This window comes from Miniopterus schreibersii, assembly GCF_964146895.1.
Source record: "Miniopterus schreibersii genome assembly, chromosome: 16".
Lineage (NCBI taxonomy): Eukaryota > Metazoa > Chordata > Mammalia > Chiroptera > Miniopteridae > Miniopterus > Miniopterus schreibersii.
In genome coordinates this window covers 44,646,494-44,672,893 of record NC_138116.1, presented here as the reverse complement: position 1 = coordinate 44,672,893, position 26,400 = coordinate 44,646,494, and the positions used below count along the sequence as shown (strand labels likewise).

Here is a 26,400-nt window from a genome sequence, read left to right as displayed (position 1 = left end):
GTTGCGCAGCTCTGTGAACATACTGGAATGCACTGAACTGTGTCCCTTAAACGATTGAACTGTGCTGTAAATGACATCTCAGTGGAGCTACTGAAGGGGATGCTTGGAGCAGCAGCTCTCAAACTGCGCACCTGGCATGTAGAAGGTTTGAAGGCCCTGCCAAGTTTGGGAAGCCCAGCGGAGGGGCGCTGAGGTGGCTCTTGGGCCTGTTTGCTCAAGGTGTCGGATACTCTGGGTGGGAATGAGTGCCTCCCAACACTGGGACCCAGGGTGAGGCAGGACAACAGCCCCAGTATAGAGCTCTCAGGCAGGCTGTGGTGGGTGGTTTACAGCTGCCACCACCGGTGCTCCCGCCACCAGGGCCCTGTGGCAGCCCCTGCTTAAAGAACACAGGTGGTCAGATCCTGCCAGCCCTTGGGCAGTCACAGCCAACTTCACAGAGATCATATGGGAACCATTTACTTGTTTATTGTGGAATATTTTACATGCAAGAACCCGAAGTTGAGAGACACTATCTGGAAGGAGAGCCAGGGTGGGTGGATGCGCTGGTGACACCTGAGCCTTGAGAGCACTGCCCTGCCCTCCAGACCCGGCTCTGCTGCAGAAATGCACAACACTGACAGGACACCAGACTTCTGGGACGACTGGACAGCAAACTCAACACACTCCTTTTCTCAACAGTCTCCAGTAATCCTGAGAACCCTCACACATGAATTGCAAACTTTAGGAAATAAATATCCATTCCCCTTTCTCCAGGACAGCCTGGAGGTATAGAGAGAAGCAGTGACATGCCGCCGCCTGAGTGTCAGAGCAGGCGTGGCACTCAGGGAAGACTGGCTTAGACCTCCATGGAAAGAAAGGCTGCAGATGGGCACAGGGAGAGGCAGGCACCAGAGGGAGTATCTTCTGGCTGTTCCCCATTTGGGTGGACAGGAGAGAAGCCAAGTTCTAACAGGAGGTGGTGGCAAGGCTCGCAGTGGGCAGGCTTGAGCCCAGACAGAGCACAGCCTCCTCCCCCACAGTGCTTTCCCCCAGCTGGCCCACAGCACCCTGGAATCATCCAGAAGGCTGGGCTGGACTGAGAAGCATTGTTTGTGTGGAGGCTAACTGGGGGATGTTGGCAGGAAGGAAGAGGAGGAACGGGAGTGTGGGTGCCTTAGTGATGCTGGAGGAGCCCGAGCGCCTGCCCCTATCGGGCCACCCAGAACCCTTGTGCAGCCTTTGGGGGTGGGGGTGTGGAGGTGAGTGATGGTACAGGCCCCCCACCTCCCAGGCCTCTTGCTTTGGACCCCTGGGTGAGGAAGGGAAGGGCAGTGAGCAGAGGCAGGTCCAGGACAGGCAGCACATCGCTGCCACAGAGGAAGGTGAAGGGCCGCCTTCCCTCTGGCCCAGGCATGCTGATAAGACCTGGCGTCTGCTCGGAGCCTGGGGAGCCCAGCAGGAACTGCTCTGGGGCAGGGCCCTGGCCACACTGCCACCCACTGCCAAGGAGGTAGGCAGGAGGGATGGTTCCTCTTCACATCTCAGCGCAATGAACACAGAAAAGGTTATACACACCCCCAAGAAAATGTTTTGACAAAATAAATATTTTAACCTATAATCAGGTATAATTAGTGCTTATAAGGACTCCCAGAAATAATTTAGTGTAATTAAGTACATACTGTCTGATTTCTAACACTTGTGGTGAGGCTGGTGGCTCACCAGGGTCTCCCTCTCCAGGGGGCAGGCTCTGGGCAGCTCTCCTACCAGGGCTCTGCTGCCATGGAAGGGTGCCTGTGGCCTCAGGACAGGAAGGGCTGAGCTGCACCCCCTCAAGGGCACGGGACCTATACTTGCTTCCTGTGCAGGCCTCAAGCGTCACCTCAGCCTCAAGCTAGGGGCAGCTGCCTCTGCACGTGCTATGTGAACAGGAGGGTGGCTCCAGGTGGGAAGGCAGGTGATACTTCTCTGCATGGCCAATGCCTTCCTGCCAGCTGGCAGGATCCACCACCACCTGCTGCCTAGCTGGAGCTGGGGGCAGCTCTGGACCATGGGGATGAGAGGCGGCTTTGCTGGGGTCCCTGGGGCAGGTGCACTTCAGCTTCACTTGCCACCAGCAACCTGCTCTCCTTTCAGGCCCTCAGACCCCTGGTCTTGTGGGGACTTCCTCTCACAGGATGGGGAGGCTGGCTCTGCCCTCAGAGGATGCAGGACAGCAGCCGTGGTGCTCCTGCAGGGTTGGCCACCCGAGGCCAGCTGCCCACCACCACGGGCTGGCAAACTGGCAAATGAGAGCCCCTGGCTTTAACAGACAATCCTTTAGACTGCACCAAAGGGCAAGGGACACTAGCTGGGGCTGCTGGGTACAATGGCCACCCCAGCCACCTTCTCTGCAGCTCACGTCAATCCAGTAAACATCAGCTGTCTTAGCATCCAGGCTAGCCTTAAGGGCTCTGCCCTCAGGAAGTGTTGAGAGAGGTGAGTGCTGGCTGGGCTGTTCAGGGGGAGCAGAGGCGTTGCCTGTGCTGCCAGAGATGGCAGGGCAGGATAATCAGTCTGGCCAAGCTCCGAGGAGCTTCCTGGGTGTCCTCTGAGGAACTGGAGTATGACATCTCCAGCTGGTCCTGCCAGATGGGCCCCCCAGCCAGATCCCAAAGCCTCCTTTCTGGAGGAAGCTGAGGTGGTGCTAGACAGGGCATGGGCTCCAGGGTGCGGGCCATGCTCTCCACCAGAACTGTTCCTGCTGGTGCTCAGCATGGCCCCTGGCTGGTTAGAGCCTGCAGCACAGTCTCCACCTGTGTCAGCCCAGCCTCTCCACTCAGTGCAGGTGGGAAAGGTGGACCCTAACACCTGGCAGTGCCTGCTGACACAGACCTCGCCCCAGGGATAAGGGATGGTGCAAAGCCATTTTCTGGGTGACAGCAGCACAGGCGTGGGTGAGGCTGCACCTGGCTTGGGCTGAGCCCTGAGTACGTGCTCCACAGCCAGGAAGACACACAGAGAGGACTCAGGATGGGAGCAGGTGTTGCCCCTCCACCCCACACCCCTCTGCTGCTCAGCCCCAGGCTCTGTCAGCCTTCTTGGTTAGCTTGGAGAATACAAATCTGTGGCCTGGGGGTCTAGGGTGGGGGGAGGTCAGGATGTCGGAACAGTCTGTGAAGGTCAAGGCCTTGCCCAGGAGCAGTGCAGGGACCTCAGCGTTGCTCTGGCCATCAGGCATTGGAGTCTGGGAGACCACAAAGCTGTCTGTACTGGGCCCTGGGGTCAGAGGCACAGAGGCTGCCATAGGCCAGGCCATGGCCCCAAGCATAGCATGCTCCAAACCCGCAAGCTTGCCCAAGCAAGCCAGAGCAACACCTCCATGCAGGCCCCTCCACAGACGGCCACTGTGTGAGGAAAAGTGAGGCACATGTGGGGGCTGCCACTTGGTTTCGGGTAGTGTCGTCTGCAGCAGCTGCCAGCATGCCCGTGGCCACTGTCCGTTGGCTGCGTGCTGCCCTCCCAGCACCCCTGGCTCTCTCCCCCCCAGTGTGTGGTTCCATGAGGGGCCCTTTGGTCCCAGGCTCCCCTGCTGAGTGATGAAGGTGACCAGAGAGACAACCCAAGTGTCTGCTCAGGAAACGGTCCCAAGGGGACTGCCTTGCCTGAGGCTGGGCCCTACTGCCCGATCCTCCTGAGAGGAAACATGGGCAGAGAGAGCCTGTGGTGGGTGGGGCGGGGTGAGGGTGAGGGGCCTCTGGCTGCAGCGACACTGTCCCACCACCCAGAGAGAAGGTGGCCAAAGCTGTCCTGACTAGCGGGAGGCCTGGGAACAGACACAGTGGCATTTCCATGGAGACACAGCAGCACAGGACTGAGGACTGAGGACTGAGGACTGAGTGGGGGCTGGGGATGGGAGGAGAGGCCAGTGCCTGGTAGGGAGGGGGTGGAGTCGAGAAGTGACTTGCCATCTGGGGAGCCAAACCACATAACAGCTCACAGGGCGAAGAGGGCATCGTCTGAGCGCTCTGGCTTCTTCCGGCCGGAGGGGTTTGAGATTGGGGTGGGGGCCTCTGCTGGGGGTGAGGGGAGGCTGGGAACCATTTCAGCAGCTCTGGCTCTTTCTTCAAGGAATTTATCAAACTCTGCAATACAAAACCAGGGCAGAAGCCAGGATTGGTGGGGGGCCAGGCCCACATTAAGGCTCAAACAGCCATGTCCTACCTGCACCCCACTCACTTGTGCCCACAGGGTCACCCCAGCATGAGTCCTCACCCTGGCTACACTGGCCTGGGCCACCTGCCAGCGAAAGAGCAGAGTGACAAGGGGCACACAAGCCAGAGCCAGGGGTGCATCTGGTGTTCTGTTGCTTGGGGACCTGTCCTCAATCCCTCCTCTGCTGCCTCCAGGACAAGCAGGAAGCCTGGGGGGCGGGAGGGGTGATGTTGACAGTCGTAATTCTGTCCCATCCAACCTGCAGCTGCCCCCCTCCTGACCAGCACTGGAAGCAGGGCAGGGAGAGAGGAGGGGCAGTCCTGCTGAACCTTGGCAGTGAGCACCCCACCTCCCCAGAGCAAGGTTCTATGCCTGAGGGGGTCTGACCAGATGGTCTGGCTGAGGGAGGAGGCTGTGCAGAGTAAAGGCTGGTAGACCAGAGGGGAGGTCCAGGAGGCAGGATGGAAGGGGAAGGGGGGTGAGAGAGGGAGAGGGGTGAGGGGACCATGCTGGGAACTTCCCCATAGGACCTGTATAGCTAGTCCCCCAGAAGTGAGGTCACAGGGCACCAGGCCTGGAGAGGCCCCTGTGTACCCTGTAGACTGCATGCCCATGCCCTGCCTGTGCTGGACTGAGCATCTGAAGTGGGCAGACTGGTTAAGAGCACCAGCTTGGGCTCATGCTGACCTGAAAGGCAGTATGAACCTACTACTCATGAGCTCCGTGACCCTCTAATAGTCATGTGCTCTTTCTGAGGTCCCTCATCAGCATGAGGCCTAGGTGGGAGGGAGGCAAGGAGCCCCGGCCCAGGGGCCCAGCCTAGGCCAGGTACAGAAGGTGCTCCAGCAGCAGAGGCTCCAAGGTGGTAGGGGTGCCAGCCCCTGTGCACCCCCAGAGCCCAGGGAGAGAGCAGCAAACGGGGGCGGGGGATGCTGTAAAGCCACAGGCCAGGCCATACCTTCACTTGTGACGCCCTCCTCCAGGTCATCGCCCTTCTGTGGGAGGAGCAGAGAACAGCATTAGGGCTCTACCAGCCTTGCCACCTCACCCACCAGCAGCCACCCCGGGACATCACTGCCCATGACAGTCCGAGCAAAACTTCCCACTTCTCCTTCCCAGAGTTCTGCAATAGCAAAATACTGTTTATCTCAATTGTTTTTAAAAAGCAAAAATTAACCCGCTTGAATAGGTTCTAGGTTTTGACCCTCCAGGAGCGCCCAAAGGAAGAATCCAAAAACAGATGCAAGCTGGCTCTCTGGGCTGAGCCTGCCCATCTCTCCTGGAGAGGCCACAGGAGTGGGAGCCCGAGGCGCACCCAGGGACCCTTAGGAGCTCTTCCACTCAGCGTTCCTTCTTAGCCAGCTGCAGGTTGGTTCTGGGGAGTCGCTGTTCATGCCAACAGCTGGGAACCATCCGAGGCCTGGGACAGTCAGAGCCATGAAGCCCACGGCGCAGAGCCTGGCACCAGGCAGTACTTGGCAAGGGAGCCCTGTCCGGCTGGAGGCTGCCTAGGAGCTGCGCCAGCCTTCTCCTGTGGGCCGGATTCCATCACCTGCTGCCAGTCCTGAGGAGCCCTGGAGGCTGTGTGACCTCTTAATATGAGAGTGGATCAGACCTGCTTTTGTTTGGAGAACTCGGCAATCACATGGAACTCACTACACAGACAGTGCCAAGGAGGAGAGTGGGATGGGAAGTGGAGGTGGCCCTGGGCTGAGCCAGGAGACCAGCTTCTTTCTTGGCTCTGCCTTGACCTGCTCTGCAGTCTCTTGCTCCCCTTTCTGGACCTTGGGGTCCCCTTTGTGAGGCATGGCACCTGGGTGGCCAGGGGTGTCTTTGGGAAGCCTGGCCTCCCAAGGAGGTGGCCCAGAGCAGTGGGAAGCCCTATCTCAGGTCTGCTATCCCCTTGTGGGAGGGGCCACATCGGTAGACCACACCCAGCGAGGCTGACCCTGTTAAATAACTTCCACACTCCACCAGCAAGGCCCCTGAGGAGGAGACAGCGAGGAGCAAGAGATGAGGTGTCTCCAGGTCTGGGGAAGAATCCAACCAGCCTCAGCCAATGACCTTGGCTAAGCCTCTTCCCCTCCCAGAGTCCATTTCTTCATCCATCTCTAGCCAACAACCTCCACCCTGCCTCTAGGACAGGCTACTGAGGTAAAGGTGCTTTGTAAGGAATAGAGGGAGGGCTGGCCACCGACGCCTCCTTCCTCAGGACCTGCCGCCACTGGCAGATGCATAATGTCTCATCTTTCTGCCCTGTCTCTGGGATGGAGACAATGGTCTCTGGGGCAGGTGTTCTCTTGGATCCAAGATACCAGAAGATACTGGGGAAGGGAGATATAGTGGATTTTTCCTTTTTTAAATCCTCACCCAAGATTATGTTTTACTGATTTTAGAGAAAGGGGAAGGGGGAGAGGGGGAGAAAGAAACATCAAGCAGTTGCCCCTCCTACATACCCCCTCCAGGGACTGAACCCACAACCAAGGTATGTGCCCTGACTGGGAATCGAACCAGCAATCTTTCGGTGCATGGGTCGATGCTCCAACCAGCCAAGCCACCTGGCCAGGGTGACAGTGGATTTAAAATAAAAATCAACTGGCCCTGGCTGGTGTGGCTCAGTGGTTAGAGTGTCGACCTACACACCGAAGGGTCGTGGGTTTGATTCCCAGTGAAGGGCACATACCTGGGTTGCAGATTCGATCCCTGGCCCCTGAGGTCAGGGCACATGTGGGAGGCAACCAACGATGTGTCTCTCTCACATTAATGTTTCTCTCTCTCCCCCTCCCTCCCCCCTTTCCACTCTCTCTAAAAATCAATGGAAAAAATATCTTCAGGTGAGGTTTAAAAAAACAAACAAAAAACTACCCCAAACAAACAGAAAAACCAAACACCCTATTAATCTCTGTGTATATGTCACAGTTAAAGAAAATGAAAACAAAAGAACAAAAACCCCTCAAAAACAGAAAACCCCACAAAGAAAAACCAAAAAAAACCCCCAGAAAACAAACGAACCCAAGCACACACACGCCTGAACTGAAACGTAACGGGGGTGGGGGTGGGGGGATGTGCTGGAGCCGGCTAGAGCTAGCTGAGTCCCAGCTCTGCCTCGGAGGCCAGGGCCGAGGGGCTGTGCTCAGCACTGGCGTCAGCACAGCTGGCTCCGCAGCCTCTGTGTCAGAGGTGTCGCCAGCTGTGAGGATCTGGTGGCTGCAGGAGCCACATTTGCCCCTGCTTCCCTCCTCCACCCCCACCCCCCGGGGGCATCCCGTGGGTCGTCCCTGAAGCCTGTCCTTGCCACACCCCACACTTGAAAGAGAAAAGTCGAGTCTCACCAGGTCCGTCCTGAGCCACACCTCAATGTCGTCCATGACAGAGGGCTGCGCAACGGGGATCTATGGAGGGGCAAGCAGTGGGCCAGGCAGCCGCACAGCCAGGCAAGGGAAGACAGAACACCAAACAAAGTAAATCATCACAAGCAACCTCCAAATGAAACCAGAACGTACAGAGAGCAAAAAACAAACAAACAAAAACCCCACGTGGGCACAGCAGGTGTGGGCAGCCACACGAATGACAGGCGCGGAAGCGATGCGGCGGCCAGTTCTAAGCAGCGGGACTGACCAGCGGGGCGGGGCGCCAGTACACATTCTTGAAATGGAGAACTTTTTGACCGTGGTGTCAGTCCTCCCGTCATGGGTCTCAGCCTAAGCTGCAAAGCACCTTGCAGTCTCAGGAATGCACTGCCCTGCAGGATGACCTTGAACACATTGGTGATGAGAACTGGAGGACTGCCTACTTGCTGTTGAGCCCAGTCTCTGGGGGGTGACTTGATGAGCCACTAGTCGTCCCTGATGCCACTGGGGAGGCCAAGTGGCAGTATGTCCAGAGCAGGAGTCCCGCGGTCAGGCAGGTTGCAGCCAGCCTTGGGAGCCCGCTGGGCTCTGTTGCTCACTGCAGGTATTTCCTGGTGTCCTGGTCCATCCCTAAGTGGGGGAGAGCACAGGCCAGTGTGGCCTGGCCTGCAGGCGGCGGGCACCTTTCGCCACCAACAGAAACAAAGGCTTTGAGGACCAAAGGGACTGTGAGGCTTCAGTCACCTCTGTGTCGCTTTAGGAGACTGAGTAGGTCTGAGTGCAATGGCTTCCTCTGTTACGTCCTTTCTTCCTAGCTCTCAGTAGTTGTCTGTGCTTTAGCAGACAAACAAGAAGTTCACTGAGATCTGGGGAGCAGTTTTCGGGGGTGACTGGGATCCTGAGTAAACGAAGATGCATCTCATGGGTGCCTGAGCAGTGCTCACTCAGGGATACCAGCCAAGGGCCTTGGGGGCACTGTTCTGAAAAATACATTTGGCTAGAACTATTTAAGTTGCTGTCAGATATAACATCCTAAGAAGTAAAGATAAACTTCAACCCTCTAGAAGTCACGTTAATGAAACGTTGGTTCCCAGCCTAGACAAATGAGATGACTGACCCAGTGGCTCACTCACAAGCCCATTTCTAGAAAAAATGCAGCACTGAGTCCATAGCTGGCTTCACCCCACTGTGACAAACTAGGTTAAGAATAAAGTTAAAACAAGCAGTAAGAGGCCTGTCTCAGTGTTTGCAAATCTACGAAATGACATGACCTTAACAAAGGAGAACAAAGACTTCCTATGGCCAGCCCAGCCCCAACGTGACAGCCACGCCTCGCGGCAGCAGCCTGCCACCAGTGCAGTTTGGGCGCAGTAGAACGAGGGCGTTGCAGGCCCAGAGCACACTGAGCAGGCATCTGCTTGGCCGAGTCCCGCGCACTCTCACTGGTGAGGATCAGACCCCTCACTCTGGTGAACTGGAGCGCCTTACATGCGTGCGCCCAACTCCAGGCCCGGCATGGGCAGTCCACACACATTCCCACAGAGGCTCAAGCCAACCTTGTTCAGATTAGTGAGACTGTTTCCATTGTATTTCTTTGACTTACTAAGGATTTAAGAATGTTGGAATGAAAAGATATCAAGGAGTTCAAATCACCCTGAAATGGCTCCTAGGGGCAAAGAACATGTGTTTCTCACTCTGGAGGACCAATGCCCAGTGGATGTGCTGACAGCACTGAGGGCAGCGCCCACCTTCCCCACTGAGAAGCAAGCAGGGGGCACGCAGGTGTCACCTGCTGATCCCAGGCTTGCCGGCAGGACTTCTGCCGACACGTCCCTCCGACAGAGCAGGGCAATGGTCATCGTCTTGGTGCTCCTAAGTCAGAACGCCAGGCCTCTGGGAAGGTGCGCCAGGTTCTCAGAACTAAAGCTTGAAGTCAGCCGCTTCTCTGAAAACACCCAGCAGCAGCTGCTGCAGCGAATGCTGGGCTCTTCTCTACCCTCCTCACCCCCTAAAAAAATTCCCCTAAAGCTGGATCACGGGAACACTTTTCTGCCTTCTCCTAGACTTCTCCAAATACGCAGTGTGCACGTGGAGGCAGCCTCCAGGCGGGACCCAGAGCCAAGCTGAGAAAGCCCTGGGCGAGCCCAATGGCCTAGCTGGGCTGGCGAGCTCTGCTGTGGCTGGGCCAGGCCCCTGACCCTGGAATCACTTTCTCACTCAGCAGCTTCAGATCCTCTGCTTTCCTAAGAAGCCTGAGCTTGCAGTGGGGGGCAGGGGCTTGGACAATTCTGGCCTCAGTTTCCTCAGTCTGTGAAAGAGGGTAAGCTAGGTGGTATTTAGCTTTCACCATTCATGACTCCGAATCCCTTCACTTCCAGGTTGGCGAGTCTGTTTTCACATTTAGAAACCCAGGGACGGCGCCGAGGAGGCAAGGGGCAGTGGCAGCGGAGCTCAGTCAGGAGGCTGCACTGCAGCCAGGCTGGTAAAAGGACAGGAAAGACACCCATGGAACCCAGAGCTGGTGATTCACCAAATCAGAATGACTTGAACCAGCGCAGCATGAAGTCCTGGAGAAGGCATGCTGATCTGACCAGAGATGCAAAGGGAAAGAATGTCAAGGCGAAAGCACCAGTCTGCACACCAGGCTGGGAATCACACAAGGAAACGCAGGGGCCAGGTGCTCCAAGGCTCGGATGGGCTTAGGGCGAGGATCCATGACTCACTGACGTGCACAGCCCTCTGAGGTTGTTAAGCAGTTTGCTTCCACCAGTATGGAGCTAGGAGTTGAGGCAAAGTCACCATTGCAGATGCGTAAATCAACTTTTAATAAATTAACTACCAGTTGTTAAAGACAGAAAGAAAGAAACCCAAGGATGTCAGAAATGACTGGAACTGACCCCTCAGTGTGAGAGGCACTTGGCCTCAAGGCGTGAATGACTGTGGCACTAGGTGTGGGCTGACAGGAAAGTTTCTGTAGCTATGTCACTCCTGCCCTCTCAAATCAATGGAGTAAGGATCCCAGCAAGGTCAAGCCCCTTCCAATCCTGTAGGCACTGCCAGGCAGGGCTGGAGAGACTGCGAGGGAGGAGCAGGGAGCTCCACCCAGGCTGACGGAGGACAGGAGGCGCCTGGACTAGCAAAGAGGGCCCTGGACCGTGTCACTGTCACAGGCCCCTGGGAGGCCTCGGTGTTATCCATCCAACGAGGGCTGGCCCAGCTTATCCCTGAGAGACTGGGGGCTCTGTCCCGTCATGGTTTAACATCTCCTTAGGTAATTATCCATGCCGAAGGCTGGTCCAAGGGGTTTGAAGAAGAGTGTGAGTTGGGGAGGAAGAGAGAAAGGGAAAAGGAGATGTGGAGGAAGAGCGCCCTCCAATAAAGACCAGGGCCTCAGCCTAGCCCCTCTGAGGACAGGCCGGGTGGGGCTGGCATGGCAGAGGCAATGGTGAGATGAGCCCCTGCCCATCTTCAGAATCCAAAGAGAAACTGGCATCTCAGATGCCAGTGGCAGATTCGGAAGATAGTGGTGGGTGAGCTGTCTGCTGTCAGGTGATCCTTACTTGGCTGCAGGCAGGGCAGCTCTGCTTAGGGAGCAGCAGGGTCACCTGTCCAAAGGGAAGAGGTGCTGGTCCTCGCTCAGTCACAGCCAGTGCTCTTTATGACTTTGAATTTGCTGTGTCTGGGGTCCTCCCCACCCCAAATCTGGGCTTTAGCAGCAGCAGACTCCTTCTTCTAACCTACTTCTGTTCTTGTGACAATATTCACTCACATCCAGATACTTCCTGGCTGTATCCAGCCATGGGTGACACTCCTCTCTGGTCAGAGCCAGAAAATGGCCCACAAGCTGGAGAGGTTGGGGAGGGTCAGCACACACGCCAGCAGTCTCTGGGCAGGCTGGTCCATGACAGTTCTCAGGGTTTTCTTCAACTGGCAGTGAGCCTGGTGTTAACTCGGTGCTGAAGTCCCAGGAGAGCCAGGTCTGCTCCCCACAGCCCCGGCCCACAGGGAGCCTAACTGTCTGGTTTCCAATGCAACAGGAACAATTTCTGTAGCCCAGGCATGCTATTTCCAGAGAAGTGAGGAATCCTCTCTACTGGCTTCCACTACCACCCCAACGTAGGGAGTGGCCTAGGAGCCCTTTGGTCTCACTCAACAGTACAAAAAGTTTCCAAGTAAAGAATTTGTACCTGGGAGGCATGGAAAGACTCAGGGTGCTACACTGCAAGAAATAAGGCAAAGCAATTAATGTACGTCGTTTAAAAGAAAAACACTGCAGTCAGGCAGGTGAGAGACCAGGTTAGCTGTTAGTTGGGCTTGTTTCTGGGAAGTCAAAGACTAGAGCTCTAGGAGGAGACAGGGCAGCTGGGGGTGCCTGTGTGGGCAGAGGCAGGCACCACCACCAGCTGCCAAGGCCACACTCAGGGTAACTTTTGTGGGCAGTATCCTTTTTTTGCAGGATTAAAGGCACAAGGACACATGGCTGGATCCTTCCAATTTGGACAATGAAGGTGACATGGTCTCTAGGAGCCTGCTGGATAGCCACCCACATGTGTGGGACAGAGCCCCAGGCTATCTCTAAAGAAGCAAACAAGAGCTCAGGCAGCCCCTACCTCTAAGAATGGCTGTGGGTCTCATGCAGAAGCAGAGAGCCTGCTGGGCGGACAGGTGGAGGGAGCTGGGTTCCACCTGAGCATGGCAGTGCAAGGGTCACCAGCTCCAAGCCAGGTGGCAGGCAGACACCCTCTGCCCCCTGGTCTGAGGGTCCTGCTTGGCAGCCCACATCCTCGCATGCTGGTCCTGCCTGAACACCCTCCTTGGCCACAGCCTGGCATGGTCTCCGGGGCCACTGTCCCCCAGCCTCAGTGGCAGGGCCTCTGCACCCCTCCTGCTCCAGCACACCACATGCACCCAAGGCCCTTGGTCTCTATACTAGAGGTGCTTGTTGAGGGCTGTGGCTTCACTGAGGTGAAAGGCTCACTCCGAGGCAAGCAGCCTTTCACTGAGGTGAAAGGCTCACTCTGAGGCCACCCTTTCTCTATGCACCAGGCTCAGGGCCACCTGATCAAGTGAGGCAGGAGAGGCCCACCCAGGTTTCTGGAGAAAAGCTTGACTTCCTAAGAACTAACTGCATGTATGATCTGAAACTCTGCTGGCTTTGTCTTCTTTTCATTCTGTTTGATTGTGTGTTTCTTTAAAAGGTCTCAGACCCTCTGGGGGACATGATGGGCACAAATACAGATTAAACTGTAGTAGAGTATAGCCCAGCAACCCAGGACTGCCAAGTTCACAGGCTGGAGGGGCTTCATCAACTGGTCAGGTGCTTTGAGTCCATTGTCTTAGAAGCAAAAGCCACAGTAACTTGTGCTCATCCTGGAAAAGGGAATACTGCTGTGCGCTCCAGACGGGAGGAGGAGGGAAGGGCCCTCCCTCCTGAACACACTCCAAACCCCAAAGGCCCCGGGGCACAGACCTCAGCAGAAAACCAAAGGAGGTGTTTCCCGGGGCAAGGAGTCTGCAGCTCAAGGAGGTCGTACAGACAGGAGGAGACAATTTGGCACTGGGTCAGAAGGAGCAAATGGCCTTGTACTGTCTGACTCACAAGGGCTCAGCAGGTGACAGGTAAGCGCTGGGGTGGACAAGGAGCTCTGCTCAGCTAGTGACCTCTCACCATTCCTTGGGTTATGAGCCAGCTGTCTATGGGCTCCAGGCCAGAGTCCCCACCTTTAACTCTCTTCTGGGCGGAGGACAGGAAAGTCCCAGAAAGAAAAGTCACAGCAAGACCCATGATAAAGAAGCAATAGCATATGTCATGGAAACAGAGGAGCCCTGGTTCAGGGTCGGTCATTTGTCATGTGAGGACATGTGACCCAATGTGTGCTCCCCCACCCCCACCAGGCCCCCTTACCTACCTGGAAAAGAGGAGGTTAGTAACCCAGCGTCCCAACAGGGTAACGTGTACTCATACCAACCATTCCGGGACACCTGGAAAATCTCCATGAGCCACAGAGATCGTCCAGGGCCGCTTCTCCCAATTAGGGCTCCCAGGGTTGGCAAAGGGTCCACTTACCAAAGAACCAGCTTTTACAGACCATTTGTATTTTTTTCTAACTTACTTTTGTTTTTTCTTCCCTTTTTCCTCCTTCTCAGTTACCTGTGTGTTCTTTTTCCAAACTCTTAATTTAAACTCTAAATTTGGGTATATTACCTTTTTTTGAAAAGGTAAAAGTATTTAAAGTTAAGAAAATTGATTTGGTTGCACTGTGGATGGCTACCATCTTCCCCTCCCTTACTTCCCCTCCCTTACTGTACTCTTAATTTCTCCCTTGACCCAATTTTCATTTCCAGGCCAGTGTGATTTAGTATATGGAACAATATAACCCGAAGTACTGGCCTGAAGATGCACATGAGCCAGTGTGTGAGTGCAAAGATACAAAGACACACACACATACACACACACACAGATATACAAACACACAGAAACAGGCACACACACAGATACACACACACACACACACACAGATATACAAACACACAGAAACAGGCACACACACACAGATACACACACACACACACACAGATATACAAACACACAGAAACAGGCACACACACAGAGATACACACACACACACACACACAGATATACAAACACACAGAAACAGACACACACACAGAAACAGGCACACACACAGAAACAGGCATACACACAGAGATACACACACAGACAGACAGACACACACAGAGATATACACACAGACCCCCAGAGCTAACAGAGCCCTGCTCCCCTGTACTGCCCCATCGAGCAGTGAACATGAAAAGCAATCTGCCTCCCATCATGTGGAAAACATGCTGGAGTCATCAAGACCTTTGGAAACCGAGACTGTCCGAGGCACACCCCCAAAGGGTGAAGGGCGGAGCTGGCCACATGTGCTAACCTCAGACACAGGCGTGGGCACTGATAATGGCACGGGTGTGGTAGGGCACAAGTTGGCATGGACACGGTGGGCCCTGGAGACAGAGTGGGCAGCCTGGTTGAGGGATGCGGCTGCAGGCCAGCGAGGGCCAGGAGGGGTATCCTCGCGTGGCAGTGTGCTGGTGGCCCTCAGCCCAGCTCCCAAGCGCCCTCCCTGAGTTAGGGAGGAGGACATTCTAAATAATGGGAGAAACAGAGCCGTGGCCACTGCATAGAGGTGGGAGTCTGGTCTCGGGGCTTTGGGTAGCACTGCCGGCCCTGCTGTGGAAAGGCAGGGTGCTGAGAGACCCAGGCAGCTGGGCTGGCTCTTCCGTGCCCCCTGGCGGCCAGTGCCGAGTCAGGAGGAACGGAGAGCCTTCCCCCGGGGCTAGCTTCACTAGGTGGCCAGGCTGCAGCACGGCTTCTTTCCTGGGTCCATCTGGACGGGGCTACAGGAGGCCAGAAACTGGCCTCCCCATCCGGTGGACAGATGAGCACTGCCCCTTTCTAGCCTAGCTGGGGGACCTTCCCACCCTTACAAACAAACATTCACTAACACACTGCACATACATTTCTTAGGCAAAAGGGGAACAATCTCGCAAAAAGCATTAAGACATGAATCCTTTCCCCTGTGATGACCTGAAATCTTACAGAAACCAGGGTGCATTTGAGGCTCTGACGAACACCATCCTCCACTTCAAAGTACCTCTCTGCCTTTCACTCTGGTCCTTCCGGACAAGGAGCTTCCCAGAACACTTTCCTAGCCACCGCCCAACTGCTCTCCCACGCCTTCTGCCCCAGCTTCCCAAACAAATCCTGACCACTGGCTGCCTCCTAAGGAGGTTGGTGCTGCTTCTCTAGGCCTGCTACAAACGATCCCCAAACTTGTGACTCAGATCAGCATTTCCCTTCCTCAAGAAGGGTCATTATTCTGTCAGAGCACTGCTCACCCCCAGTGCACTGTAACATTTGGGGAGAGACCCACTCTGGCTACAGGAGACCGGTGCCCAGAGTGCTCAGGGACACCGGGGTGGAAGAGCAGGATCCTAGAGCTGGACCTCCTAGGAGTGGACCCCTGCTTGCTGTCTGCTGGCTGGGTGCCTCGAACATATGGCCACCGCTCTGGGCCTCTTTCCTATTGGGTGTCATGGGAAAGCTGCCCTGGGGATCACCCAAGGGGTGTGGTAAGGACTCAATGAGGTAATATAGCACTCTCGTCCAGGCTTCCCCAGCATGTCCTGCCCTCCACACAAGCCACCTTCTGCTTAGTTACCCAGCCAGCTTTACCAGACAAGCTGGCTTTCCCTCCAGAGGACTTCAGGCAGGAAAACAGGGTTAAAGACCTACCACTTCAGAGATGTGTTTACGACTGTCTAGGGCAGAAGCAAGTCCTCCGACAGCCTGGGGATCCTCGCAGGTTACCCTAGAGACAAGCAGCACAAGCGGAGTTAGTGCCCCCAGGAGTCTCAGGGGTGGTGTGGTGACTGTAGACACTCTCTACCCATGGCACCTCCCTCACATGTACATGGAGGAACGTTTCCCACAGCCTTGGCAACTGGGCAGAGGCCAGGGCTCACTGCTAGTCTGACTGCCACCGAAGAAAGGAGGCTGCCTGGCTTCTAGACTAGCTTGGCCACTCACTTCTTCTGGTGTCGGGACACTGCTCAACGTTACTTTCTTAAGCAACAACAATGGGGCATACCTAAGGCTGGATGACAGGATATGGGAAGTAACCTGAGACTGCTCAGAGGGGAGGGGAGATAATGGTGCAGCCTCAGTGGCATGTGACAAGGAAGGCGTGGGATTGGGGCCTGTCACTGACTCTAAGGGCTGTCTTTCTCTGCTCCCTGACCTCCTTCACTGCATCCATTTTAAAAGCAACTTTTGCTGGTGGGGGGTGCAGGGGGCCTTGGGTTTCTAGCCACCCTGTGGATTCTGGAGCACAGGACTCAGAAAACTGAATGCGTCAAGATGCTGAGCCCCTGGGAAAGGCTGGGAAAAGTGTTCCTCACCTGCCTACAAGCTGAACAGAGAGCTCAGAGCCTGTTCTGGTGCCCCCCTGAGATGCAGGGGATTGTCTATTTTGGAATAAACTCCCCCAATCCCATATGGCTCATCCTGGCCAGAGCTGCTGCCAGGGAAGCCTCTGCCCACACGCCTGGGAATCTGTAGTCCCTGCCGGTGGCACCCTCCTGGCTCCCAGCTCCTCCCACAGTGAGGCTTCTGCAGCAGCAGCACCAGAAGCAAAGAGAACAGCAGGACACTCTCTCGACTGACAGGAGAACTCCAACTACAATCGACCCCAAGCAGGGGGGCTGGCATGCATTCAACATCTGTGTCTACTGCCAAGGCCTCACAGCCATATTTCAAAGTTCTTGGCAGTCCTAGACCTGGTGAATAAAAGGCCTCTTTGTGTTGGCCCGTGACCAGGCCTGGATCAATCCTCCCCCAATATCTTCCAAGAGCCACCGAAATGATCCCTACATACGCCTTGTGCTGCTCAGCCAAGGAGTTCCCTCTTGTCTGGGCGAATGTGCCACGAGGATCGCACTGCTGGAGTGAGCTGAGGGCGCCGCTGACACTCTCTGTCCCCAGGTCTGTGGGTCAAAGAAACAAGGGAGGATGAGAGCAAAATGTGGGTCATGGACGTAACGGCAGGGCCCAGAGTTAAGGTGCCAGGCAAGCAGATTAAAGTTCTGGGGTGGACACAGGCTTTCCTCAGCACTCCCAGGCCTCCATGCGCAGGAGGAGCCACAGGTGCAGTCCAGGTGGAGAACAGCCACTGGGCCCCAGGCTGCGCAAGGCGGGGAAAGTCATCGTGAATGGAAGGGTGAGCGCTGGCAGTGAGGAGGGGCCTGGGCCCCTGCAGATTTCCCATGAAGCCCTTATCTGGGGGCTCCTCACTCAATCATAATGTCTAAGGACCTGGGCCATTTAGTTTTTTGACAAATATTTTGCAGGTACCCACCACATTCAGAACTAGATCCTGAGCAGACCAAACTGCATCTGATGTGGTCTTTGGTATCAAGGAGTGCAGAGTGGATGGGAGGCAGACAGACAGCAGTACTTAGCTTGGGACATCGGGAAAGGCTCAACATTGACACAACAATGGGTCTTAAGAACAAGTGGGACTCTCCCTGGGGAGAAGGGGTGAAAGACAGGCAGGTACAAAAGCACAGGCCTGGAAGTCAGGGTGTGCGCAGTGAACAGTGCTTGTGGGGAGAGGAATGGGAGACAAGGCTGGAAAGGCAGGTGGGGGATAGTTGGTGAAAAGCCTCAAATGCCAGGCAAAGGTGTTGACGGCCATATGCTGGTGGGCTGAAGGGGGAGAAACCTGTTCTGAAAGAGGAACAGGGGCTACAAATATGAGATACTGAAAAGCCAGAAATAAAAGCTCAATTGAAATAAAATGAAGTTATAAGGATAAATATTAAGAAATAAGAAAACAGAAAAGCAGGGTAGAAGAGAGAATTTTGAGCCTGGCTGAGGTGGCTCAGTTGGTTGAGCATCGACCCCATGCACCAGAAGGCTGCTGGTTTGATTCCCCGTCAGAGCACATGCCTGGGTTGAGGGCTCAATCCCCAGTAGGGGGCGTGCAGGAGGCAGCTAATGGATGGCTCTCTCTCACTGATGCCTCCATGTCTCTACCTCTCCCTTCCTCTCTCTCTAAAATCAATTTAAAGAAACAAATTTTGAGAGGCCCATGTTTATTATTTCAATACTATAATTTTGATAAACTGGCATCATACTGTGCATTTGTAGCACTACAGTCCTATTCACTCACACTTTTAAACTGAATGAAGTGGAAAAGTGGTGTTTCTCATTTCAGGCTGCAGACAATAGAATACTTTAGCTGATGTTAGTTCTAAGAGAGCAAATATGTCAGTGCCATCTCTTCCTATTTCCAAGCCAGTGGCAGACATCACCAATCAATCACAGACTCATCTTCCAAGCCCTGAAGTGGCTTCAGCATCCCCCTAGACCTGTGTTCCAAGCAGCCAGTGAGCTGAAACCTCTTTGCCATCCTTGACCTACCTAGTTGATATTGAGAAGGAAATCGCTTCAACCATAAGGAATATTCCAGATCAAACACAGGCCCACCTTTCTTTCAAAAGCAAACAACTTCCCATTCCTTGGAACTCCCCCAACCCCTGCTTTCCAACGTATGTTAAAACTATAAGTTTAGGGCCCAGCCAGCACAGCTCAGCAGTTGAGCATCAACCTAGGATCCAGAAGATTGCGGTTCGATCCCCAGTCAGGGCACATGCCTGGGTTGCAGGCTCGATCCCTAGTGGGGGGCATGCAAGAGGCAGTTGATCAATGACTCTCTCATCATTGATGTTTCTATCTCTCCCTCTTCCTTCTGCTCTCTGAAATCAATAAAGATATATTTAAAAAAAAAAAGACATATTTTAAATTAAGAAAAACAACACCTAAAAAAAGCGCCCACTTTTAAGTTTAGGGAAAGAAATTATGAACTGAAGGTGGTACAATTGGCCAGGACTCAGGAATACACTTTTCCATGGACTACCCAAAAGGCTCTCTTCAGGCCTTCTAACAAAGAGAGAGAAGGTTGGCCTCAGCCCAGACTCACAGCCAGGAAGTGGCCTGCGAAGGAGGTCCTTCACACCCCCAGGGGATACTCACCCAAGCCAGCAAGCTGGGATGAGAGGGAAGATGGGGGTGCCGTGCTCCCCACCATTGGGCTCACCACGGCTGGAGAGCCTGGCCCCAGGTCTATTAAGTTGTCTTCAGTCACTTCATTCAGCACCTGTAGAGCAGGATATGGCAGTGAGCTCTGAACCCTGTGCCAGTCTCCAAGATCAAAGCCAGCTGGCACAGTGCAGGTCTCAACGCTGCACCAATACAGGAGCAAGGCAGTTTCCCTCATGCTGATATCAGGGTCCACTGTGGGGCCTGCCCATTAGTGAGCCCCTATCCACTGACCCCCTTAAAGGATGCAGGGCAGAGATAGTCCCCAGGGACAGGATGGGTTTCTTTGCCACCCTCTGCCAGGGATGTGCCTGCTGGCTCTTCCTCAGTGTCCCATCAACCAGAGCTTGCTGTTCAGTTAACCAAATAGTTTAACCCCAGCTTAAAAAACAGGTAAGAACAAACTGAGGCAGCTCTTCCAGTCTTCAGAGATGAGAGAATTCTGAAGGAATACTTACTCCATTACTGGCATTTGGAACCGATCGGCCTGACCTGTATCGCTCGAACCTAATGGGGGAAGGAGAGCAGAGTGAAGAAAGGGGTTCGTAGGGCACTGTGATGCTCACTGGCCCTGTGAAGAGAGTCTGGGGACCGAGATTCCAGGAAAGGAAACCAACCAAGCCCATTTTAGGGGCTAGGAGAGTGGACCACACATACATTTCACCACACCTTCCTCTGTGTGGGGCTCCCCTGAGGAGGGTCAGCCTCCTGGCTTCACCCATGGGCACCCTGAGGTGAGGGAGGAGGGTGTGGGTTGGCACCTCCAGTCATCCCCTCATATCCTGGGCCCAGGTGCTCCTCTTGTCACTGGAGGGACAGGATAGACCATCCATTCTACCTGGGGGCAAAGCCAGGCAAAAAGCCCTATTTCACAGAGGGCAGGCACCTAGAGGAGGAGACAGGCCCAGGCCTCTGGCTAGTGAAACCCCTTGAGAGGGGCTGCCGGTCATCTCCACATCCAGCCTGTTGGCTGCACACTGGCCGAGGATGGGACCTGGCTTAGAGCAGCTGCAGAAACCCTCATCTCTCTTACCTAGGTGGGAAACAGAAGAGCAATTGTGAGGGGTGTGAGGGGCTGCCGTGACATTGAAAAGTTCCCAAATGTCAAGGGCAAAGAGGTAGCTCGGAGACTTCCTCCAGCTGGACCCTGGAGAAATCAGACTTCACGGGGTCTCCCCCTGCCTGCTGGGGTCAGCGCCTGGTGAGCAGGGACCTCCACAGGGAACAATCTGGTTAGGACATGTGTGCTGCTGTTGCTTTAAGAAAGACTCGCTTTCCAAATCATGGCCTATGAAGAGGGCAAGTCCATCTGGAAAGCTTCCTCTCCCATGTTGTCTGTCAGCATGGCACTCAGGGCTAATGGCCTCAGGCTCTGACTGAGTTGTGGTGGCCCTGGGACCGGCAGGCTCAGGTCAAAGTGCCCACACTAGCTCCTGTCATTCTGCTCTATAAGGGGCTGGAATGGGTGTAACAGGTTAAAAGGCAGGCCCATTTAAAAGTCAGGACTACAAAGCAAGACCAAGAGGTCTTGGGCTGGGAGTCAAGGCGCTTCAGATTTGCTCCTGTTCTCCAACTGACACATCCCTGGTGGCCTCACATTCTTTCTGCAGAGGTTTCTTCACCTGTCAGGTGGTCACAGGGCCACCCTTCCCTACTGCCTCAGTTGAAGCAGAGACAAATCCCAGGGTTGTGACAACCGCAGCAAAATCTCCCTCTAAGATCCCAGTGCAAATCCCTATCACACTGAACTTCACGGTGCCAGGCCGTCATGCCACGAGTCAGTGAGGGGCCAGGACCCCAGGCTCTAGGGGACTAGGGGCTTCAACTCAGAAGAAGGTTGGCCTGGTCAAGGTACCTTCTGGGGCTGACATTGGGGAGCTCAGGAAGTTCAGAAAGGTCACTCAGGAAAGCCTGAGGTGTACCCACCAGTGTGAAGGCAACTGCTTGCCTTCTATCTCCTATTGAAAACTGCTCCTTAACAAAACGCTCTGCACTGTTTCGGAGGGAAGGCTCTAGAAAGGGAAAAGAATCTGCAAGTCTGTTACCTCAAACCCCCAAACGATCTGGCGGCAGAAGAACTGGAATGAATGCCGTCCCCTGCGTGGCAGCATCCCGGCACTCACACCCTGCCTCCTGCTGAACGCGGGACACACTCACATTTGCAAAGGAAGGGAAAAAATCTCCTCTTTTCAAAGATGGGAAAGAGAAAAGTCTTTTTCCTTAGTAGACATTTTTTCCCTTTAATCCTTTTCAAATTCAAAGGATCTTCAAAGCAGCAGGTGCAGAAGCTCGAGGGCCTCCGGGTGCCCCAGCCCTTCCCTCCTGGGGCTGGGATGGTGAGGAAGGCGAGCAGCCTGAGGCTTACAAAGGCAGAGCCCAGGAGAACAGGAGGCATTTTCCCTGCCATCTGGGGACAAATTAGCATCTCTGATGAGTACTTTCCAAATCTAATCCCTCTCCCTTTGGTCTATGAAAGAAATCCCTCTGTATGACAATAATCTTTCTAAGGGGAAAAGAAGGTGCCTGCTCCCACCTCTCGTATCTGAGGAAGACATTGTTGAGGGCGTCGTTGACGTGTAGCAGCTCCTCCGTGATCTCCTCATTGCACACGCGGGAGATGAGCTCCACGACACGCTGCTGCATGGCCCGGCAAGTCCTGTTCAGCTCCTGGGGACACACACCTGGCTAGCCTGCTGGCTGTGCCTTTTGCCACATTCTAGTTCCTTTGGGAAAATGTGTACTGCTTCTTAAAGTCACAAAAGGAGTATGTTCTTGTCCATAACACCAGATGCACGTAGGATGCAAAGTAGAAGGCCCTCCCTCACTGCCTCCGCATACTCCAGAGGAAACCCATTCTTTTCAGCAGATAGACACATGTCCATACCTGTGTACTGTTGTGTGTACATAACTACATGTTTGTACAAATAAGTATAAGATATGATTCTCTGCAGCTGGCTTTTTCTCTTCAACAGAATATTCTAGACACTTCACAAGGTCTCATCCCTTCGTGTATATGATAATGTACCGCACCACTCTTCTATTTTGGGGCATTTAGGTTGTGGTCTCTCTTTTTTTGGGCAACCCAATTAATGCAGCAACAAACATTTGTGTGCATACATGCTCATGCACTGTGCCAGCACCTCCACGGGGCAAATTCCCAGGTGTGGAATTTCTGGTTGAAAGGGCATGGTCATTTAGAAAATTTATTGGTAATAGTAAAAGACCCTTCAAAAAGATGAGATCGGTTTATTTACACTTCCAGCAACAGCATGAGTATATTTTATGACTCCATTAGGTATTCACTGCGAAGGGTGATGAGTGTCCAAGGCTTGATCCGGCAGGTAAGAGCAAGGTTGGGACCTCAAAAGACCAGCTCATCACAGAGTAAGTAGACTGGCCAGCCAGACACAGGCCTGGACACTGTTTCTGTGGCCACTCTTCCAGGGCTGCTCAGCCCCGGGGGGGGGGGGGGGGGGGCATGAGATCAGGGGAAGCTGAGGAAAGAAGCCTGGACCATGGGGGTCAGCCCAGAATCACCCCAGTACAGCTGTATTTTTTAAGACAGAAGGTACTAGATTTAGGCAGCTGGGTATAAAAGAGTCTGGTGCTCACCCTAAAGAAGAGCTTCATTTGGAGATGCTCTGGCTTGCTGGGTCCTTGGGCCCTGTCTAGCTGGTTATGAAAACATGGCCCTGTGACTTGGTTCTACCCCGCTGCTAGCCCTCTGCACAGCCAGAATGTTGCTGTCAGTCTCTCTTGGTCAACAGGGACAGCAGCAAGTCTGGTGTCTGGACCTTCTGGGGTTTTCTATGAACAGATTCTCATTCTTGGTTCTCCTAAGACTACCATTCTAGGTTTTGGAGAAGGCAGGATCATCCCTGGAAAGAGGAGGGCTTCAAGCAAATCACTGGATACTCATAACCCCTCTCTCCCTACCAGGCCGTCAGCCCAGGTAGGTCGTCAATCCCAACAGCAGCAGAGATGCGGAGGAGGGGAGGTCAGCACCAGGCTGGGCTGGAGGGGAAGGAGGAGAACCTTGATCTAAAGTGCTCTGACCCCTTGTTCTGCCCAGACCACCAGTTTCCCATCACTGTCCTCACCCCGTCATCCGCATTAGCTCTCCAAGGCCTCCAGCACTCTATGGGCTTGCTTCTCCCTGGGTATAACCAGGGGGTTGGAGAAATGGTGACCCTCTGCAGAAGGCCACTGAGGTGCCTTCACAGCATGGGGTTTGGGGCACCCCACCCTATGGCAGCCAAGGCAGCTCTGCTTTTATCTATTTTAAATATTCAGTTCTCTGTAAAATTTTATTTGTAGAGAAAAGAGTTCCAATCCTTTACAGAAGTGTTTGGAAAATGGTAGATGACTTCTGAGACCTCTGCTAGCTCTAACACTGGAGGAAGAATGAGACCCAAGGACATGGAGTGCAGTGAGGTCATCCTGCTCCAGCCCTGCACTTGTAGCATCTCCCCCTCTGCCTTCTGCTGGGGTGATAGGGAAACACCCTGACCCCACAGACAGAGAGCCACCCATACTCCGGTCCCAGAGGAGCACCCAGAGAGTCCGGCCTGGGGCTTCTGAGTCAGGGATCTCCAGAGAGGTCTCTGCAGAGAGAAAGTTTTACCATCTCCATGATTCAACCTTTTGTCACTGTCTTAAAATAAAATTAAACAGGAAGAAAAGAACCAAAGAGATCGAAGGCAAGAGGAGGACTAGAATGTTAAGATTTTTGCCACCACAAACACCAGCTAGGAACCCCCATGGCCTCAAGTGGGGTCATCCACAGCCAGACCATGGCAGGCACAGTTGGGAGACCTTCCTCTGCCTCCCTCCACCTACAGGCCTCCAGACAGAGCAGACCCTGGTCTTTAGACACAGAGAGCTGCGGCTTGGCCAGACAGCCTTTCCCACTGCGACCGCTGGGGCAGGGACTTCTGAAACGTGGACAGTCTCGGCTTTGGCCTCCTTCTGTGGCTGGTTTTTAAAACCGAGGGAGAACAGCAAGTTACTGCTCTTTGTGCAAAAGCCCTTCACCTATCAGAATATCTTATTAATATATCCTCTCTTCTCTAATTACTCCCAATGCCTTTCTCTTTTCTTCAAGGGCACTTGCAGCCCCACTTCACAAAGCCACCTTTTGCTCATTGTTAGGGTGCCCTCCAAACCTTCTCCAAGCCCTAAGGAGCATGGAATAAAGCCCAGACCTGCTTCCTAGAGCTGCAAAGGAGAGGGAAGGGAGAAATCCTCTGTGGAAGAGAAGGGTAAATAATGAAACTAAACATGTAGAATAAACTAGATTTCTCCAGAGAAGATGGTCCTGGCCACCCAGTCTTTTGTTGCAATGACATGCAAGAAGAAAGAAGCACGGGGGGACATGCCTGCCCTCTCCTACCTGAAGAAACAGCATGGAAGAAGGCTCCTTCGTTACCTGATGGGTGGCCATGTAGGAATGTCCACTTTTAGCACCACTCAATTAATTAAAAGTTATTATTACTTGAAGACAAAGTTCACGAAGCCAATTTGAAAAAGACAGACGGTACTGAATGACAGCATCAGGATCATTAGTGTCCAAAAAGTTGGACTCACGGCTGCAGTTAAGGGCATGAACTTTCGCAGACACAGATGCAAAACCTCACCTTTTAGGCCCATACTCAAGTGCCCACAAACAGGATGGGGAAGATATGGCTTAACAGAAACATGAGAAAGAGGCAGAGGAGGATTTCCAGTTGATGGAAGCTCTCAATTTTTAATGTCTGTGTCCTGCTGATAACTGCCTGGTCATCTGCAAGGTGGGCTGCCAATAGCCACATCTGTAGCACACAGAGACTGGGCCAGGGCAGTCTTCAAGTATTTAGGACCCACCATGTGAAAGAGGAATGTGTTTCCTACTGTTGTTAAAGAAGATAGACCAGGGGAGCAGTCTCAGGGAGACAGGCTTGAGCTCCAGCCCGTGAGTGGCGTGCCTGTGTCTGGCCCTGAGCTGGCACTATAAACAGATGACTTCCAATCCTTCTCTGGTGACAGGGATTACACCAAGCTTCTAGGGACCGGGGACTCGCCAAGAATCACCCAGCTCATCATTGGTCAGCGGTTGAACCCAGATGCTAATCCAGTGACTCCTGAGCCCTCGCTCTTCCTGCCCTGCTACGCTGCTTCCCGAAGCCTAACCGACATGTGCTCGGGAAACAGCGCTTCCCTGGCTGGCCTGAAGAGCCCGTTGTTGAGGGTGCTGGGAAGGAGGCAGGCAAACTGCTGTCTAGGGAGTTTGAGCACAGGTGTGGACCCGGATGAGCTGCCTAGGTCTCTCCAGACTCAGAGCAAACAGCTCCACACACTGAGGAGCTGCTGTGTGCCCTCAGGGTGTCCTGCCTTATGTTTCCGGGAGCTCCAGCCAGGCTGACAACGCAGGGGTGCAGGGTGACCACAGGTAACCACCCGAGTCCTCAGGCACATAGCACCCCAGAAAGCTGCTCTGCCACTCTGCAGGCCTGCGGCGAGGCTGCATGTGAAAGGGCCTGTGACTCAAAGGAAGGAATAGGGACATAACCCACCCATAATTATGGTCTGTCACACCAGTGCATCCCGGGACAGACACCTCCAATTTCCTCTCTTCCCATTTCTTCCACCTCCTACCCAGCAATTTACACTTGAGACGGGAGCAGTTTTTGTTGGCATGAACATTTGAGTTGGTGACGAAAGTGTTTATTTCCATGGCCCTGGCCAGCACTGTGAGCTCTAAACAGCTTCTACTCTAAGCAATCTGGCTGCCCTCCAACTCGACTGAGGGGTTCTCAGGGCACATTCTGATCCTGGCACTTTCTAAGCAGACTGCATTTTCCCACGTGGAAGGCCCACTGTTTGGTCTGACCCTGACTCTTGGGAGCCCCTGCCAGGCTGGCTTCTGATAGATGGGGGAGGAAGAGAGGAAAGATGTCAGGAATGACGAAGAGTGAGGCCCACAGCCGGGGCAGCTGTGTCTGTTCACACAGAGCTGCTCGACTCCTGAAGCTTCCATGCTGAAAGGACAGCCTCCCCCTGGTACCCAGAACCATTCTTTCTCTGTTCGATTTATAAGATAGCAGTGAGGCTGGTAGGCTTAGAGTTGGAACAAAACAGAGGGAGGGAAAACGTCATAGGAAGCAACCTATTTTTGAAAACTGTGAGCTGATGCCAGGAGATTAGGTTCTGTTTGTCTTGGCTGATGGGCTTGTTTTA

At 54.0% G+C, this 26,400-nt stretch overlaps 1 protein-coding gene across 3 annotated transcripts in view; it reads right to left on the bottom strand.

Annotated features, from left to right (window-relative positions):
* Nucleotides 1-446: 446 nt before the first annotated feature.
* Nucleotides 447-26,400, bottom strand: part of TOM1L2 (target of myb1 like 2 membrane trafficking protein) — a 122,300-nt gene continuing 96,346 nt past the window's right edge. Inside the window, exons 8-16 of one of the 3 annotated variants that reach the window (XM_081162923.1) lie at nt 21,719-21,852; nt 19,644-19,692; nt 19,120-19,243; nt 16,961-17,069; nt 15,820-15,895; nt 13,192-13,257; nt 7,506-7,565; nt 5,132-5,168; nt 447-4,103 (exon numbers count right to left, since the gene is read on the bottom strand). In XM_081162923.1, the coding sequence (XP_081019049.1) occupies nt 3,955-4,103; nt 5,132-5,168; nt 7,506-7,565; nt 13,192-13,257; nt 15,820-15,895; nt 16,961-17,069; nt 19,120-19,243; nt 19,644-19,692; nt 21,719-21,852 (804 nt within the window). In that variant the 3' untranslated portion in view covers nt 447-3,954. The remainder of the gene's footprint in view (nt 4,104-5,131; nt 5,169-7,505; nt 7,566-13,191; nt 13,258-15,819; nt 15,896-16,960; nt 17,070-19,119; nt 19,244-19,643; nt 19,693-21,718; nt 21,853-26,400) is intronic. The other 2 variants (XM_081162924.1, XM_081162925.1) reach the window with 2 other exon arrangements.